This window comes from Tachypleus tridentatus, chromosome 10 (assembly GCF_004210375.1).
Source record: "Tachypleus tridentatus isolate NWPU-2018 chromosome 10, ASM421037v1, whole genome shotgun sequence".
NCBI lineage: Eukaryota > Metazoa > Arthropoda > Merostomata > Xiphosura > Limulidae > Tachypleus > Tachypleus tridentatus.
The window spans coordinates 99,072,429-99,092,083 of record NC_134834.1 but is presented as its reverse complement, the minus strand read 5'-3'; the positions used below and the strand labels follow the sequence as shown (position 1 = coordinate 99,092,083).

At 29.0% G+C, this 19,655-nt stretch overlaps 1 protein-coding gene across 1 annotated transcript in view; it reads right to left on the bottom strand.

The window, feature by feature from the left end:
- Window positions 1–19,655, bottom strand: part of LOC143228423 (uncharacterized) — an 84,987-nt gene that overhangs the window by 40,844 nt on the left and 24,488 nt on the right. Inside the window, exons 2-3 of the mRNA XM_076459685.1 lie at window positions 4,343–4,469; window positions 3,177–3,368 (exon numbers count right to left, since the gene is read on the bottom strand). Of these exons, the coding sequence (XP_076315800.1) occupies window positions 3,177–3,368; window positions 4,343–4,469 (319 nt within the window). The remainder of the gene's footprint in view (window positions 1–3,176; window positions 3,369–4,342; window positions 4,470–19,655) is intronic.

Genomic DNA, 19,655 nt, shown 5'->3' with positions numbered 1-19,655 from the left:
CTTGTGATGATCACTTTGGTTTGTTCACTTTCTTGTGATGATAACTTTGGTTAGTTCACTCTTTTGTGATGATGACTTTGGTTTGTTCACTCTCTTGTGATGATAACTTTGGTTAGTTCATTCTCTTGTGATGATAACTTTGGTTAGTTCACTCTCTTGTGATGATAACTTTGGTTAGTTCATTCTCTCGTGATGATAACTTTGGTGAGTTCACTCTCTTGTGATGATAACCTTGGTTAGTTCACTCTCTTGTGATGATAACTTTGGTTTGTTCACTCTCTTGTGATGATAACTTTGGTTAGTTCATTCTCTTGTGATGATAACTTTGGTTAGTTCACTCTCTTGTGATGATAACTTTGGTTAGTTCATTCTCTTGTGACGATAACTTTGGATAGTTCACTCTCTTGTGATGATGACTTTGGTGAGTTCCATCTCTTGTGGTCATGTTTTCTGCTAACAAGTCTAAATATTTTACTATATTTGGGAAGTCGGACTAACAGTGCACTAAAAAAACTTTTATGATAACGAATGTCCAATCGAAAAGTAGAGTTCAAACATTGTATGTGATCGTAAATTTGTTCTTCCAGATTCTTCAGTTTACCTATTGTTGGTTTTCTTTTATTCTAATTGTTCATTTAAAAACAACAACAGAGAATGATTTCGGGCCTACTGATTTCAATCTGTTTTTAATCCCTACAATGGATCATGCTACACTGTCTTATTTAATTAGTATAGCAATTCTATTGTACCAGTACCAGACATAATGCCAACAACACTCATTAGAGTGCTTTAACACTGTCACTCCATTGACTTGAACCACAGCTGTTCAGCCATGCGGTCACCACTTCTGGGCTTCTCGTCTACAGAATTGCACAATCACAGTAACATATTGCAGAACCTTGGGCATCCTTCAACTACCAGAATCTCTCAAGAGTCACCTATCAGGAGAAACGTGTGTGGATGTTTGAATCCAAGAGAAGGTAAAACATAAACTTGTAACAGGAGAGACCCATAACCATGTTCGTCGACGAGTAATGTCTTAGAGTTGCTGTATGAGTTTTACTGAAATGCATGAAATGCAAACTTATTCAACTATAGTGAAATCAATAATAATAAAGTAGACACAAATGTGCTACAGATTATTAATATTTGTTTGAGATCAGTACAATCGACTTGACATAACGTATGAATTTTAAACAAGCACTATTTAGTCTTTTCTACATATTTTTAGTAATTTGTTTTAGATAAAGAGTTAACGCCCAGTTTATAGATTTAATGGGGTGAAAACTAAGCTGTGAGATTGGGTATGACATAGCCTGGTGTTCAGGGCACTCGAGTCGCAATCTGAGTGTCGCGAATTCGGATTACACTCACTCATATACTCGCATTTCAGTGATAGTACAGTTATAATTTACGATCAATCCCACTGTTTGTTAGCAAAAGGCTAGCTCAAGTGTAGGTGGTGGATGGTGATGACTAGTTGCTTTCCTTCCTGGTGATGACTAGTTGCTTTCCTTCCTGGTGATGACTAGCTGCTTTCCTTCGAGCTACTAAATAATGGACGGCTGTTAACAAACACCTCGTGTGTAACTATCGCTCGAAATTGAAGTCCAACCAAATTCTTAGATTGAAACGTAGTAAAACTTTATAACTCAAGTAAAGAAGAGACTCTTCTGACGCGATGCCAAATCTGTCGTCCAACGTAAACCTTTTGATAAATAAAAATCCCTTTAGTGTCAGAGACCATAATTTAATCCAACTTTAGTTCTAGATAAGTACATTTCACAGGTATTTGCTAACACCACATTGTAATGTTAGTGGGGTCATTTAAGTAAACCACTTTATAACGTTTTAATATTGAGACAAAAGATCACTGATATAAATACTGATTTTGACGAGAATAAATTATCTAGAGAAACGTGCTCTAATTCACATTGGATTATTAAGATTATAATACATCTCCAAAATCATAACTATTAATTAATTAATTCAGTGGCACATAAACCAGGTTTTGATACTCGTAGTAGGCAGAGCACAGATATCCCACTTTGTAGCTTGTTGTTTAATTACAAACAATTAAATTCATTTGTACAAAAGTTTGTTTTTGGATAATTTGCTGTCAATTGAAAATAACTTAAAAATCACTGAAATTAATATTTAAAATTTGAAAAAAATTAATAGGTTAGATTTGGTTCTCTCAAAATAATTTCCTGGTTTTGGATAATTAACTTTCAACTGAAATTGTAATATTTAGAATAACCATAAATGGAAATTTTTAATCATACACAGAAATATATTTTATCCGTTAGGTTCTTTATCTTGAAAGGTATTTTGTCCTGCATGAGATCTACGACCACCCTAAGGACAACATGGACAATGAAGATGTAGATCCCGTTGTGGCTATGAGATCTACGACCACTCTAAGGACAACGTGGACAATGAAGATGTAGATCCCGTTGTGGCTATGAGATCTACGACCACCCTAAGGACAACGTGGACAATGAAGATGCAGATCCCGTTGTGGCTATGAGATCTACGACCACCCTAAGGACAACGTGGACAATGAAGATGTAGATCAAGTTGTGGCTATGAGATCTACGACCACCCTAAGGACAACGTGGACAATGAAGATGTAGATCAAGTTGTGGCTAGAAATATGTCATCATCTATAAATGTTTGTCCATATGTCTAAAAATAAAATAATGTGATTTGTTGTACTAATAATACTTGCTAAATCTAGCATAACCTCCAGCTTTGATTCTTTGAAATTTTTCTCTGCCCTAGTTAGTACGTTTGTTTGTTTTGGAATTTCGCGCAAAGCCACACGAGGGCTATCAGCGTTAGCCCTCTCTAATTTAGCAGTGTAAGACTAATTGAAGGTAGCTAGTCATCACCACCCACCGACAATTCATGGGCTACTCTTTTACCAATGAATATTGAAAAATATTGACAAACACAACATATCAGATAATCTTCATCAACACACCCTGTACAGTTTATTATTATTTTATTTATATTATATTATACATGATGGTATATCATGTTAGGTAACATAATGTTTTCTTATACGATATTGTATTATCATGATCAAATTACAAATTGTTTGTATTTTTAACCCGTTAAAAAAAAATAAGGCGTACTAATAGAACATATTAATATTAGAACACGCCACTTACCTTATAAAAATTATTCACAAACAGTGATGAATGTAACGAACCGATGCACATTACCAGTAAGATGTAAAATTCATACATCTTCAAAGCTTCTTTTGGTGTCACTTCAAGTTCTCTTGGAAATGACTGTTCTGTTTCTTCTACTTTATGATTGGATGAATTTTCTACTGGTATCACCGAATAGTCTTCTCTTTCCTTAAAAGGTATGTACAACTCTTGTAACACTATAAATAAACAATATTAAGTTTCAGCAATACACACGATTTCCTGCTGTGTTTCGGGCCCGGCATGGCCGAGCGCGTTAAGGCATGCGCTCGTAATCTGAGGGTCGCAGGTTTGCATCCGAGTCGCGCTAAACATGCCCGCCCTCCCAGCCGTGGGGGCGTTATAATGTGACGGTCAATCCCACTTTTCGTTGGTAAAAGAGTAGCCCAAGAGTTGGCGGTGGGTGGTGATGACTAGCTGCCTTCCCTCTAGTCTTACACTGCAAAATTAGGGACGGCTAGCACACATAGCCCTCGAATAGCTTTGTGCGAAAATTCAAAACAAACAAACAAACAAAGCTGTGTTTCGATATTTACTGTCAAAACATTAAACAATGATAAACCTCAAGTTTTTACATATCCCTAATTCTGGAGATTTACTCGGTACACTTTTCATTAGTAATTTCTTTTATTTTCTACATCATAATAGCTATTGTATTGTATGGATACTTTGGGGTGTGAGTTTTTATAGAACATTGTTGTCTAAGTGGAGAAAAATAAACTTTCATAACATAAACTTATTGGAACTTATTGGATTCTTTACTTTAGAATGATTTTTTAGGTTTAAAACACGGTTTTAAAACATATTCAGGATAGTTGATTAATATTCAGCATACAGTAATGTCAACAATCAATATATTTTTTAAGTTCTAGATAAAATGCCCAATAATGCCATGTTTTAACGAAAATAGCAAAATACCGAGAAGACGTCTCATAAAGGAAGTCAACCAACAATAATCACGATTGACCAGCTGAATAATACTGATGGGACATTTTCATAAGCGACAATTAATAGTCGCCACTAACGCCAAGAACCAAGAAGTTCCACCTAATGGTTCAGGTTTTAATTTTAGTTGTCAGTTTGATTAATAGTACAAGATAATTATCTGAACAAATCTTTCTTACCTCAAGTATCTCTGACGGAGGTTCTTGGTACAAAAGTAGTCCAACAAGTAAAATACCCCCTTGTACAGCTCCCATTATCAGGAACAAGGTAGGGACACGATCCAAAATTCCAGGGTCATGGAAATATCTCAGAGGAGAATACAGAACATTAAGCTACTATTTTAGTAAATTTGGTGGAAACAGGTAACATTTAAATACTTGTCAACAAATAATAATATTACAACAATGTTATTTACGTGAGTTATCTCACATATATTTATCCATTATTTTTTATTAAGAGCTTAATTTGTAATTAACCCATAAAATAGCATTGCAACAGCGTTGTGAACCAAGTTACTTCATTATAATGTGTTGTATTATCAATAGTTATGTGTAGAAAGGAAGAAACAGACGAGTTAAACAATATTTTCGTCTTCCTCATAAATGATAGAAGAACTTTAGTAAATTATTTATGATTAGCTTTATCAATGTATTCATGACTAGCTGTGTTGACGAATCTATTATTGGTTTTATTACTTTGCCTATAGATATATTTATTAATTTATCAATGGTTGTTTGTTATGTTTCTAATGTTAGCATTACTGATAATCTGATGCACTGTTTATTAATGAATCTATGGATGGTTTTATTATTCTTTTTTTCTCTGCTTTTTACTGAGTTATCCAAAGTTAGAAATATTGATACTCTCATGTATTATTTCATTTGAGAACCCATGGATGATTTTATTACAGTTGACATTCTTGGTTATTAAGGTAGCCAGGACTGACATTACTGGTGTTTTATATAAAGTTTTATTCATCTGTTCAGTGTTGGATTATTAATGTAACCAGGACTGACATTACCTATGTTCTTATGTAAAGTTTTATTAATCTGTTCATTGTTGGTTTATTAATGTAACCAGGACTGACATTACCTATGTTCTTACATAAAGTTTTATTAATCTGTTCATTGTTGGTTTATTAATGTCGCCAAGACTGACATTACCGATCTTCTTATATAAAGTTTTATTAATCACTTCATTGTTGGTTTATTAATGTAGCCAGGACAGACATCACTGATAATCTTATATAAAGTTTTATTAATCTGTTCATTGTTGGTTTATTAATATAACCAGGACTGACATTTCTGATGATCTTATATAAAGTTTTATTAATCTGTTCATTGTTGGTTTATTAATGTAACCAGGACTGACATTACTGATGTTCTTATGTAAAGTTTTATAAATCTATTCATTGTTGGTTTATTAATGTAGCCAGAGCTGACATTACTGATGTTCTGATGTAAAGTTTTATTAAGCTGTTCATTGTTGGTTTATTAATGTAGCCAGGACTGATATTACCTATGTTCTTATATAAAGTTTTATTAATCTGTTCAATGTTGGTTTATTAATGTAGCCAGGACTGATATTACCTATGTTCTTATATAAAGTTTTATTAATCTGTTCAATGTTGGTTTATTAATGTAGCCAAGATAGACATTACTGATAATCTTATATAAAGTTTATTAATCTGTTCATTGTTGGTTTATTAATGTAGCCAGTACTAACAGTACCTATGTTCTTATATAAAGTTTTATTAATCTGTTCATTATTGGTTTATTAATGTAACTAGGACTGACATTACTGATGATCTTATATAAAGTTTTATTAATCTGTTCATTGTTGGTTTATTAATGTAGCCAGGATTGACATTACTGATGATCTTATATAAAAATTTATTAATCTGTTCAATGTTGGTTTATTAATGAAGCCAGGACTGACATTACTGATGATCTTATATAAAGTTTTATTAATCTGTTCATTGTTGGTTTATTAATGTAACTGGGAAAGATATTACTGTTGATCTTATATAAAGTTTTATTAATCTGTTCATTGTTGGTTTATTAATGTAGCGAAGACTGACATTACTGATGATCTTATATAAAGTTTTATTAATCTGTTCATTGTTGGTTTATTAATGTAGCCAGGATTGACATTACTGATGATCTTATATAAAAATTTATTAATCTGTTCAATGTTGGTTTATTAATGAAGCCAGGACTGACATTACTGATGATCTTATATAAAGATTTATTAATCTGTTCATTATTGGTTTATTAATGTAGCCAAGACTGACATTACCTATGTTCTTATATAAAGTTTTATTAATCTGTTCATTGTTGGTTTATTAATGTAGCCAGAACTGACATTACTGATGATATTATATAAAGTTTTATTTATCTGTTCAATGTTGGTTTATTAATCTAACCAGGACTGACATTACTGATGATCTTATATAATTTTTTTTTAAATTTGTTCAATGTTGTTTTATTAATGTATCCATGACTGACATTACTGATGTTCTTAGATAAAGTTTTATTAAACTGTTTATTGTTGGTTTATTAATGTAGCTAGGACTGACATTACTGATGTTCTTATATAAAGTTTTATTAATCTGTTTATTGTTGGTTTATTAATGTAGCCAGGACTGACATTACTGATGTTCTTATATAAAGTTTTATTAAACTGTTTATTGTTGGTTTATTAATGTAGCCAGGACTGACATTACTGATGTTCTTATATAAAGTTTTATTAATCTGTTTATTGTTGGTTTATTAATGTAGCCAGGACTGACATTACTGATGTTCTTATATAAAGTTTTATTAATCTGTTCATTGTTGGTTTATTAATGTAGCCAGGACTGACATTACTGATGTTCTTATATAAAGTTTTATTAATCTGTTCATTGTTGGTTTATTAATGTAGCCAGGACTGACATTACTGATGTTCTTATATAAAAGTTTATTAATCTGTTCATTGTTGGTTTATTAATGTAGCCAGGACTGACATTACTGATGTTCTTATATAAAGTTTTATTAATCTGTTCATTGTTGGTTTATTAATGTAGCCAGGACTGACATTACCTATGTTCTTATATAAAGTTTTATTAATCTGTTCATTGTTGGTTTATTAATGTAGCTAGGACTGACATTACTGATGTTCTTATATAAAGTTTTATTAATCTGTTCATTGTTGGTTTATTAATGTTGCCAGAACTGACATTACTGATGTTCTTATATAAAGTTATATTAATCTGTTGAATGTTGGTTTATTAATGTAACCAGGACTGACATTACTGATGATCTTATATAAAGTTTTATTAATCTGTTCATTGTTGGTTTATTAATGTAATCAGGACTGACATTACTGATGTTTTTATATAAAGTTTTATTAATCTGTTCATTGTTGGTTTATTAATGTAGCCAGGACTGACATTACTGATGTTTTATATAAAGTTTTATTAATCTGTTCATTGTGGTTTATTAATGTAACCAGGACTGACATTACCTATGTTCTTATATAAAGAGTTATTAATCTGTTCATTGTTTTTTTATTAATGTAGCCAGGACTGACATTATTGATGTTTTATATAAATTTTTATTAAATTGTTTATTTTTGTTTTATTAATGTAGCCAGGACTGACATTACTGATGTTCTTATATAATATTTTATTAATCTGTTGATTATTGGTTTATTAATGTAACCAGGACTGACATTACCTATGTTCTTATATAAAGTTTTATTAATCTGTTCATTGTTTTTTTATTAATGTAGCCAGGACTGACATTATTGATGTTTTATATAAATTTTTATTAAATTGTTTATTTTTGTTTTATTAATGTAGCCAGGACTGACATTACTGATGTTCTTATATAAAGTTTTATTAATCTGTTCATTGTTGGTTTATTAATGTAGCCAGGACTGACATTACTGATGTTCTTATATAAAGTTTTATTAATCTGTTCATTGTTGGTTTATTAATGTAGCCAGGACTGACATTACTGATGTTCTTATATAAAGTTTTATTAATCTGTTCATTGTTGGTTTATTAATGTAGCCAGTACTGACATTACTGATGTTTTATATAAAGTTTGATTAATCTGTTCATTGTTGGTTTATTAATGTAACAAGGACTGACATTACCTATGTTCTTATATAAAGTTTTATTAATCTGTTCATTGTTGGTTTATTAATGTAGCCAGGACTGACATTATTGATGTTTTATATAAATTTTTATTAAATTGTTTATTTTTGTTTTATTAATGTAGCCAGGACTGACATTACTGATGTTCTTATATAAAGTTTTATTAATCTGTTCATTGTTGGTTTATTAATGTAACCAGGACTGACATTACCTATGTTCTTATATAAAGTTTTATTAATCTGTTCATTGTTGGTTTATTAATGTAGCCAGGACTGACATTACTGATGTTTTATATAAATTTTTATTAAATTGTTTATTTTTGTTTTATTAATGTAGCCAGGACTGACATTACTGATGTTCTTATATAAAGTTTTATTAATCTGTTCATTGTTGGTTTATTAATGTAGCCAGGACTGACATTACCTATGTTCTTATATAAAGTTTTATTAATCTGTTCATTGTTCGTTTATTAATGTAGCTAGGATTGATATTACTGATGTTCTTATATAAAGTTTTATTAATCTGTTCATTGTTGGTTTTTTAATGTAACCAGGACTGACATTATTGATGATGGTATATAAAGTTTTTTTAATCTGTTCAATGTTGGTTTATTAATGTAACCAGGACTGACATTACTGATGTTCTTATATAACGTTTTATTAATCTGTTCTATGTTGGTTTATTAATGTAACAAGGACTGACATTACCGATGTTCTTACATAAAGTTTTATTAATCTGTTCATTGATGGTTTATTAATGTAGCCAAAACTGCCATAATTGATGCTATTATATAAAGTTTTATTAATCTGTTCATGTTGGTTTATTAATGTAGCCAAGACTGACATTACTGATGTTCTTATATAAAGTTTTATTAATCTGTTCATTGTTGGTTTATTAATGTAGCCAGGACTGACATTACTGATGATCTTATATAAAGTTTTATTAATCTGTTCAATGTTGGTTTATTAATGTAACCAGGACTGACATTACTGATGTTCTTATATAACGTTTTATTAATCTGTTTAATGTTGGTTTATTAATGTAACCAGGACTGACATTACTGATGTTCTTATATAAAGTTTTATTAATCTGTTCATTGTTGGTTTATTAATGTAACCAGGACTGACATTACTGACTTTCTTATATAAAGTTTTATTAATCTGTTCATTGTTGGTTTATTAATGTAACCAAGACTGACATTACTGATGTTCTTATATAAAGTTTTATTAATCTGTTCATTGTTGGTTTATTAATGTAGCCAGGACTGACATTACTGATGTTCTTATGTAAAGTTTTATTAATCTGTTCATTGTTGGTTTATTAATGTAGCCAGGATTTACATTACTGATGATCTTATATAAAAATTTATTAATCTGTTCAATGTTGGTTTATTAATGTAACCAGGACTGACATTACTGATGTTCTTATATAACGTTTTATTAATCTATTTAATGTTGGTGTATTAATGTAACCAGGACTGACATTACTGATGTTCTTATATAAAGTTTTATTAATCTGTTCATTGTTGGTTTATTAATGTAACCAGGACTGATGTTACTGATGTTCTTATGTAAAGTTTTATTAATCTGTTCATTGTTGGTTTATTAATGTAGCCCTAAATGACATTACCTGTGTTCTTATATAAAGTTTTTTTTATCTGTTTATTGTTGGTTTATTAACGTAGCCAGAACTGTCATTACTGATGATCTTATATAAAGTTTTATTAATCTGTTCAATGTTGGTTTATTAATGTAGCCAGGACTGACATTACTGATGTTATTATATAAAGTTTTATTAATCTGTTCATTGTTGGTTTATTAATGTAGCCAGGACTGACATTACTGATGTTTTTATATAAAGTTTTATTAATCTGTTCATTGTTGGTTTATTAATGTAACCAGGACTGACATTACTGATGTTTTATATAAAGTTTTATTAATCTGTTCATTGTTGGTTTATTAATGTAGCCAGGACTGACATTACTGATGTTCTTATATAAAGTTTTATTAATCTGTTCATTGTTGGTTTATTAATGTAGCCAAGACTGACATTACTGATGTTCTTATATAAAGTTTTATTAATCTGTTCATTGTTGGTTTATTAATGTAACCAGGACTGACATTACCTATGTTCTTATATAGATTTTTATTAATCTGTTCATTGTTTGTTTATTAAGGTAGCCAGGACTGACATTACTGATGATCTTATATAAACATTTATCAATCTGTTCAATGTTGGTTTATTAATGTAAACAGGACTGACATTTCTGATGATCTTATATAAAGTTTTATTAATCTGTTCATTGTTCGTTTATTAATGTAGCTAGGATTGATATTACTGATGTTCTTATATAAAGTTTTATTAATCTGTTCAATGTTGGTTTTTTAATGTAACCAGGACTGACATTATTGATGATGGTATATAAAGTTTTTTTAATCTGTTCAATGTTGGTTTATTAATGTAACCAGGACTGACATTACTGATGTTCTTATAAAGTTTTATTAATCTGTTCATTGTTGGTTTATTAATGTAACTAGGACTGACATTACTGATGTTCTTATATAAAGTTTTATTAATCTGTTCATTGTTGGTTTATTAATGTAGCCAGGACTGACATTACTGATGTTTTATATAAAGTTTTATTAATCTGTTCATTGTTGGTTTATTAATGTAGCCAGGACTGACATTACTGATGTTTTTATATAAAGTTTTATTAATCTGTTCATTATTGGTTTATTAATGTAACCATGACTGACATTACTGATGATCTTATATACAGTTTTATTAATCTGTTCATTGTTGGTTTATTAATGTAACCAGGACTGACATTACTGATGTTCTTATATAAAGTTTTATTAATCTGTTCATTGTTGGTTTATTAATGTAACCAGGACTGACATTACTGATGTTCTTATATAAAGTTTTATTAATCTGTTCATTGTTGGTTTATTAATGTAGCCAAAACTGACATTACTGATGTTCTTATATAAAGTTTTTTTTATCTGTTTATTGTTGGTTTATTAACGTAGCCAGAACTGTCATTACTGATGATCTTATATAAAGTTTTATTAATCTGTTCAATGTTGGTTTATTAATGTAGCCAGGACTGACATTACTGATGTTCTTATATAAAGTTTTATTAATCTGTTCATTGTTGGTTTATTAATGTAGCCAGGACTGACATTACTGATGTTCTTATATAAAGTTTTATTAATCTGTTCATTGTTGGTTTATTAATGTAGCCAGGACTGACATTACTGATGTTTTTATATAAAGTTTTATTAATCTGTTCATTGTTGGTTTATTAATGTAGCCAGGACTGACATTACTGATGTTCTTATATAAAGTTTTATTAATCTGTTCATTGTTGGTTTATTAATGTAGCCAGGACTGACATTACTGATGATCTTATATAAAGTTTTATTAATCTGTTCAATGTTGGTTTATTAATGTAGCCAGGACTGACATTACTGATGATCTTATATAAAGTTTTATTAATCTGTTCATTGTTGGTTTATTAATGTAGCCAGGATTGACATTACTGATGTTCTTATATAAAGTTTTATTAATCTGTTCAATGTTGGTTTTTTAATGTAACCAGGACTGACATTATTGATGATGGTATATAAAGTTTTTTTAATCTGTTCAATGTTGGTTTATTAATGTAACCAGGACTGACATTACTGATGTTCTTATATAAAGTTTTATTAATCTGTTCATTGTTGTTTATTAATTGACTGACATTACTGATGTTCTTAATGTAATCTGTTCATTGTTGGTTTATTAATGACTGACATTACTGATGTTCTTATATAAAGTTTTATTAATCTGTTCATTGTTGGTTTATTAATGTAGCCAGGACTGACATTACTGATGTTCTTATATAAAGTTTTATTAATCTGTTCATGTTGGTTTATTAATGTAGCCAAGACTGACATTACTGACTTTCTTATATAAAGTTTTATTAATCTGTTCATTGGTGGTTTCATTAATGTAACCAAGACTGACATTACCGATCTTCTTATATAAAGTTTTATTAATCTGTTCATTGTTGGTTTATTAATGTAACCAGGACTGACATTACTGATGTTTTTATATAAAGTTTTATTAATCTGTTCATTGTTGGTTTATTAATGTAGCCAGGACTGACATTACTGATGTTCTTATGTAAAGTTTTATTAATCTGTTCATTGTTGGTTTATTAATGTAGCCAGGATTTACATTACTGATGATCTTATATAAAGTTTTATTAATCTGTTCATTGTTGGTTTATTAATGTAGCCAGGACTGACATTACTGATGTTCTTATATAAAGTTTTATTAATCTGTTTATTGTTGGTTTATTAATGTAGCCAGGACTGACATTACTGATGTTTTATATAAAGTTTTATTAATCTGTTCATTGTTGGTTTATTAATGTAACCAGGACTGACATTACTGATGTTCTTATATAAAGTTTTATTAATCTGTTCATTGTTGGTTTATTAATGTAGCCAGGACTGACATTACTGATGTTCTTATATAAAGTTTTATTAATCTGTTCATTGTTGGTTTATTAATGTAGGCAAGACTGACATTACTGATGTTCTTATATAGTTTTATTAATATGTTCATTGTTGGTTTATTAATGTAACCAGGACTGACATTACCTATGTTCTTATATAAAGTTTTATTAATCTGTTCATTGTTGGTTTATTAATGTAGCCAGGACTGACATTACTGATGATCTTATATAAACATTTATCAATCTGTTCAATGTTGGTTTATTAATGTAGCCAGGACTGACATTACTGATGATCTTATATAAAGTTTTATTAATCTGTTCATTGTTGGTTTATTAATGTAGCCAGGACTGACATTACTGATGTTCTTATATAAAGTTTTATTAATCTGTTCAATGTTGGTTTATTAATGTAACCAGGACTGACATTACTGATGATCTTATATAAAGTTTTATTAATCTGTTCAATGTTGGTTTATTAATGTAACCAGGACTGACATTACTGATGTTCTTATATAAAGTTTTATTAATCTGTTCATTGTTGGTTTATTAATGTAACCAGGACTGACATTACTGATGATCTTATATAAAGTTTTATTAATCTGTTCATTGTTGGTTTATTAATGTAGCCAGGACTGACATTACTGATGTTCTTATATAAAGTTTTATTAATCTGTTCATTGTTGGTTTATTAATGTAGCCAGGACTGACATTACTGATGTTTTTATATAAAGTTTTATTAATCTGTTGATTATTGGTTTATTAATGTAACCAGGACTGACATTACTGATGTTCTTATATAAAGTTTTATTAATCTGTTCATTGTTGGATTATTAATGTAACCAAAACTGACATTACTGATGACCTTATATAAATTTTTTTTAATCTGTTCATTGTTGGTTTATTAATGTAACCAGGACTGATGTTACTGATGTTCTTATGTAAAGTTTTATTAATCTGTTCATTGTTGGTTTATTAATGTAGCCAAGACTGACATTACTGATGTTCTTATATAAAGTTTTATTAATCTGTTCATTGTTGGTTTATTAATGTAGCCAGGACTGACATTACTGATGTTCTTATATAAAGTTTTATTAATCTGTTCATTGTTGGTTTATTAATGTAGCCAGGACTGACATTATTGATGTTCTTATATAAAGTTTTATTAATCTGTTCATTGTTGGTTTATTAATGTAGCCAGGACTGACATTACTGATGTTCTTATATAAAGTTTTATTAATCTGTTCATTGTTGGTTTATTAATGTAGCCAGGACTGACATTACTGATGTTCTTATATAAAGTTTTATTAATCTGTTCATTGTTGGTTTATTAATGTAGCCAGGACTGACATTACTGATGTTCTTATATAAAGTTTTATTAATCTGTTCATTGTTGGTTTATTAATGTAGCCAGGACTGACATTACTGATGATCTTATATAAAGTTTTATTAATCTGTTCAATGTTGGTTTATTAATGTAACCAGGACTGACATTACTGATGATCTTATATAAAGTTTTATTAATCTGTTCATTGTTGGTTTATTAATGTAGCCAGGACTGACATTACTGATGTTCTTATATAAAGTTTTATTAATCTGTTCAATGTTGGTTTATTAATGTAACCAGGACTGACATTACTGATGATCTTATATAAAGTTTTATTAATCTGTTCAATGTTGGTTTATTAATGTAACCAGGACTGACATTACTGATGTTCTTATATAACGTTTTATTAATCTGTTCAATGTTGGTTTATTAATGTAACCAGGACTGACATTACCGATGTTCTTACATAAAGTTTTATTAATCTGTTCATTGTTGGTTTATTAATGTAGCCAGGACTGACATTACTGATGTTCTTATATAAAGTTTTATTAATCTGTTCATTGTTGGTTTATTAATGTAGCCAGGACTGACATTACTGATGTTCTTATATAAAGTTTTATTAATCTGTTCATTGTTGGTTTATTAATGTAGCCAGGACTGACATTACTGATGTTCTTATATAAAGTTTTATTAATCTGTTCATTGTTGGTTTATTAATGTAGCCAGGACTGACATTACTGATGTTCTTATATAAAGTTTTATTAATCTGTTCATTGTTGGTTTATTAATGTAGCCAGGACTGACATTACTGATGTTCTTATATAACGTTTTATTAATCTGTTCAATGTTGGTTTATTAATGTAACCAGGACTGACATTACTGATGTTCTTACATAAAGTTTTATTAATCTGTTCATTGATGGTTTATTAATGTAGCCAGGACTGACATTACTGATGTTCTTATATAAAGTTTTATTAATCTGTTCATTGTTGGTTTATTAATGTAGCCAGGACTGACATTACTGATGTTCTTATATAAAGTTTTATTAATCTGTTCATTGTTGGTTTATTAATGTAGCCAGGACTGACATTACTGATGTTCTTATATAAAGTTTTATTAATCTGTTCATTGTTGGTTTATTAATGTAGCCAGGACTGACATTACTGATGTTCTTATATAAAGTTTTATTAATCTGTTCATTGTTGGTTTATTAATGTAGCCAGGACTGACATTACTGATGTTCTTATATAAAGTTTTATTAATCTGTTCATTGTTTGGTTTATTAATGTAGCCAGGACTGACATTACTGATGTTCTTATATAAAGTTTTATTAATCTGTTCATTGTTGGTTTATTAATGTAACCAGGACTGACATTACTGATGTTCTTATATAAAGTTTTATTAATCTGTTCATTGTTGGTTTATTAATGTAGCCAGGACTGACATTACTGATGTTCTTATATAAAGTTTTATTAATCTGTTCATTGTTGGTTTATTAATGTAGCCAGGACTGACATTACTGATGTTCTTATATAAAGTTTTATTAATCTGTTCATTGTTGGTTTATTAATGTAACCAGGACTGACATTACTGATGTTCTTATATAAAGTTTTATTAATCTGTTCATTGTTGGTTTATTAATGTAGCCAGGACTGACATTACTGATGTTCTTATATAAAGTTTTATTAATCTGTTCATTGTTGGTTTATTAATGTAGCCAGGACTGACATTACTGATGTTCTTATATAAAGTTTTATTAATCTGTTCATTGTTGGTTTATTAATGTAGCCAGGACTGACATTACTGATGTTCTTATATAAAGTTTTATTAATCTGTTCATTGTTGGTTTATTAATGTAGCCAGGACTGACATTACTGATGTTCTTATATAAAGTTTTATTAATCTGTTCATTGTTGGTTTATTAATGTAACCAGGACTGACATTACTGATGTTCTTATATAAAGTTTTATTAATCTGTTCATTGTTGGTTTATTAATGTAGCCAGGACTGACATTACTGATGTTCTTATATAAAGTTTTATTAATCTGTTCATTGTTGGTTTATTAATGTAGCCAGGACTGACATTACTGATGTTCTTATAAGTTTTATTAATCTGTTCATTGTTGGTTTATTAATGTAACCAGGACTGACATTACCTATGTTCTTATATAAAGTTTTATTAATCTGTTCATTGTTGGTTTATTAATGTAGCCAGGACTGACATTACTGATGTTCTTATATAAAGTTTTATTAATCTGTTCATTGTTGGTTTATTAATGTAACCAGGACTGACATTACTGATGATCTTATATAAAGTTTTATTAATCTGTTCATTGTTGGTTTATTAATGTAGCCAGGACTGACATTACTGATGTTCTTATATAAAGTTTTATTAATCTGTTCATTGTTGGTTTATTAATGTACCAGGACTGACATTACTGATGTTCTTATATAAAGTTTTATTAATCTGTTCATTGTTGGTTTATTAATGTAGCCAGGACTGACATTACTGATGTTCTTATATAAAGTTTTATTAATCTGTTCATTGTTGGTTTATTAATGTAGCCAGGACTGACATTACTGATGTTCTTATATAAAGTTTTATTAATCTGTTCATTGTTGGTTTATTAATGTAGCCAGGACTGACATTACTGATGTTCTTATATAAAGTTTTATTAATCTGTTCATTGTTGGTTTATTAATGTAGCCAGGACTGACATTACTGATGTTCTTATATAAAGTTTTATTAATCTGTTCATTGTTGGTTTATTAATGTAGCCAGGACTGACATTACTGATGTTCTTATATAAAGTTTTATTAATCTGTTCATTGTTGGTTTATTAATGTAGCCAGGACTGACATTACTGATGTTCTTATATAAAGTTTTATTAATCTGTTCATTGTTGGTTTATTAATGTAACCAGGACTGACATTACTGATGTTCTTATATAAAGTTTTATTAATCTGTTCATTGTTGGTTTATTAATGTAGCCAGGACTGACATTACTGATGTTCTTATATAAAGTTTTATTAATCTGTTCATTGTTGGTTTATTAATGTAGCCAGGACTGACATTACTGATGTTCTTATATAAAGTTTTATTAATCTGTTCATTGTTGGTTTATTAATGTAGCCAGGACTGACATTACTGATGATCTTATATAAAGTTTTATTAATCTGTTCATTGTTGGTTTATTAATGTAGCCAGGACTGACATTACCGATGTTCTTATATAAAGTTTTATTAATCTGTTCATTGTTGGTTTATTAATGTAGCCAGGACTGACATTACTGATGTTCTTATATAAAGTTTTATTAATCTGTTCATTGTTGGTTTATTAATGTAGCCAGGACTGACATTACTGATGTTCTTATATAAAGTTTTATTAATCTGTTCATTGTTGGTTTATTAATGTAGCCAGGACTGACATTACTGATGTTCTTATATAAAGTTTTATTAATCTGTTCATTGTTGGTTTATTAATGTAACCAGGACTGACATTACTGATGTTCTTATATAAAGTTTTATTAATCTGTTCATTGTTGGTTTATTAATGTAGCCAGGACTGACATTACTGATGTTCTTATATAAAGTTTTATTAATCTGTTCATTGTTGGTTTATTAATGTAGCCAGGACTGACATTACTGATGTTCTTATATAAAGTTTTATTAATCTGTTCATTGTTGGTTTATTAATGTAACCAGGACTGACATTACTGATGTTCTTATATAAAGTTTTATTAATCTGTTCATTGTTGGTTTATTAATGTAGCCAGGACTGACATTACTGATGTTCTTATATAAAGTTTTATTAATCTGTTCATTGTTGGTTTATTAATGTAGCCAGGACTGACATTACTGATGATCTTATATAAAGTTTTATTAATCTGTTGAATGTTGGTTTATTAATGTAGCCAGGACTGACATTACTGATGTTCTTATATAAAGTTTTATTAATCTGTTCAATGTTGGTTTATTAATGTAGCCAGGACTGACATTACTGATGTTCTTATATAAAGTTTTATTAATCTGTTCATTGTTGGTTTATTAATGTAGCCAGGACTGACATTACTGATGTTCTTATATAAAGTTTTATTAATCTGTTCATTGTTGGTTTATTAATGTAGCCAGGACTGACATTACTGATGTTCTTATATAAAGTTTTATTAATCTGTTCATTGTTGGTTTATTAATGTAGCCAGGACTGACATTACTGATGTTCTTATATAGTTTTATTAATATGTTCATTGTTGGTTTATTAATGTAACTAGGACTGACATTACTGATGATCTTATATAAAGTTTTATTAATCTGTTCATTGTTGGTTTATTAATGTAGCCAGGACTGACATTACTGATGTTCTTATATAAAGTTTTATTAATCTGTTCATTGTTGGTTTATTAATGTAGCCAGGACTGACATTACTGATGTTTTATATAAAGTTTTATTAATCTGTTCATTGTTGGTTTATTAATGAAACCATGACTGACATTACTGATGATCTTATATACAGTTTCATTAATCTGTTCATTGTTGGATTATTAATGTAACCAAAACTGACATTACTGATGACCTTATATAAATTTTTTTTAATCTGTTCATTGTTGGTTTATTAATGTAACCAGGACTGATGTTACTGATGTTCTTATGTAAAGTTTTATTAATCTGTTCATTGTTGGTTTATTAATGTAGCCCTAAATGACATTACCTGTGTTCTTATATAAAGTTTTTTTTATCTGTTTATTGTTGGTTTATTAACGTAGCCAGAACTGTCATTACTGATGATCTTATATAAAGTTTTATTAATCTGTTCAATGTTGGTTTATTAATGTAACCAGGACTGACATTACTGATGATCTTATATAAAATTTTATTAATCTGTTCAATGTTGGTTTATTAATGTAGCCAGGACTGCTATTATTGATGTTATTATATAAAGTTTTATTAATCTGTTCATTGTTGGTTTATTAATGTACCCAGGACTGACATTATTGATGTTCTTATATGAAGTTTTATTAATCTGTTCATTGATGGTTTATTAATGTAGCCAGGACTGACATTACTGATGTTCTTATATAAAGTTTTATTAATCTGTTCATTGTTGGTTTATTAATGTAGCCAGGACTGACATTACTGATGTTTTATATAAAGTTTTATTAATCTGTTCATTGTTGGTTTATTAATGTAACCAGGACTGACATTACTGATGTTCTTATATAAAGTTTTATTAATCTGTTCATTGTTGGTTTATTAATGTAACCAGGACTGACATTACTGATTTCTTATATAAAGTTTTATTAATCTGTTCATTGTTGGTTTATTAATGTAGCCAGGACTGACATTACTGATGTTCTTATATAAAGTTTTATTAATCTGTTCATTGTTGGTTTATTAATGTAGCCAGGACTGACATTACTGATGATCTTATATAAACATTTATTAATCTGTTCAATGTTGGTTTATTAATGTAGCCAGGACTGACATTACTGATGATCTTATATAAAGTTTTATTAATCTGTTCAT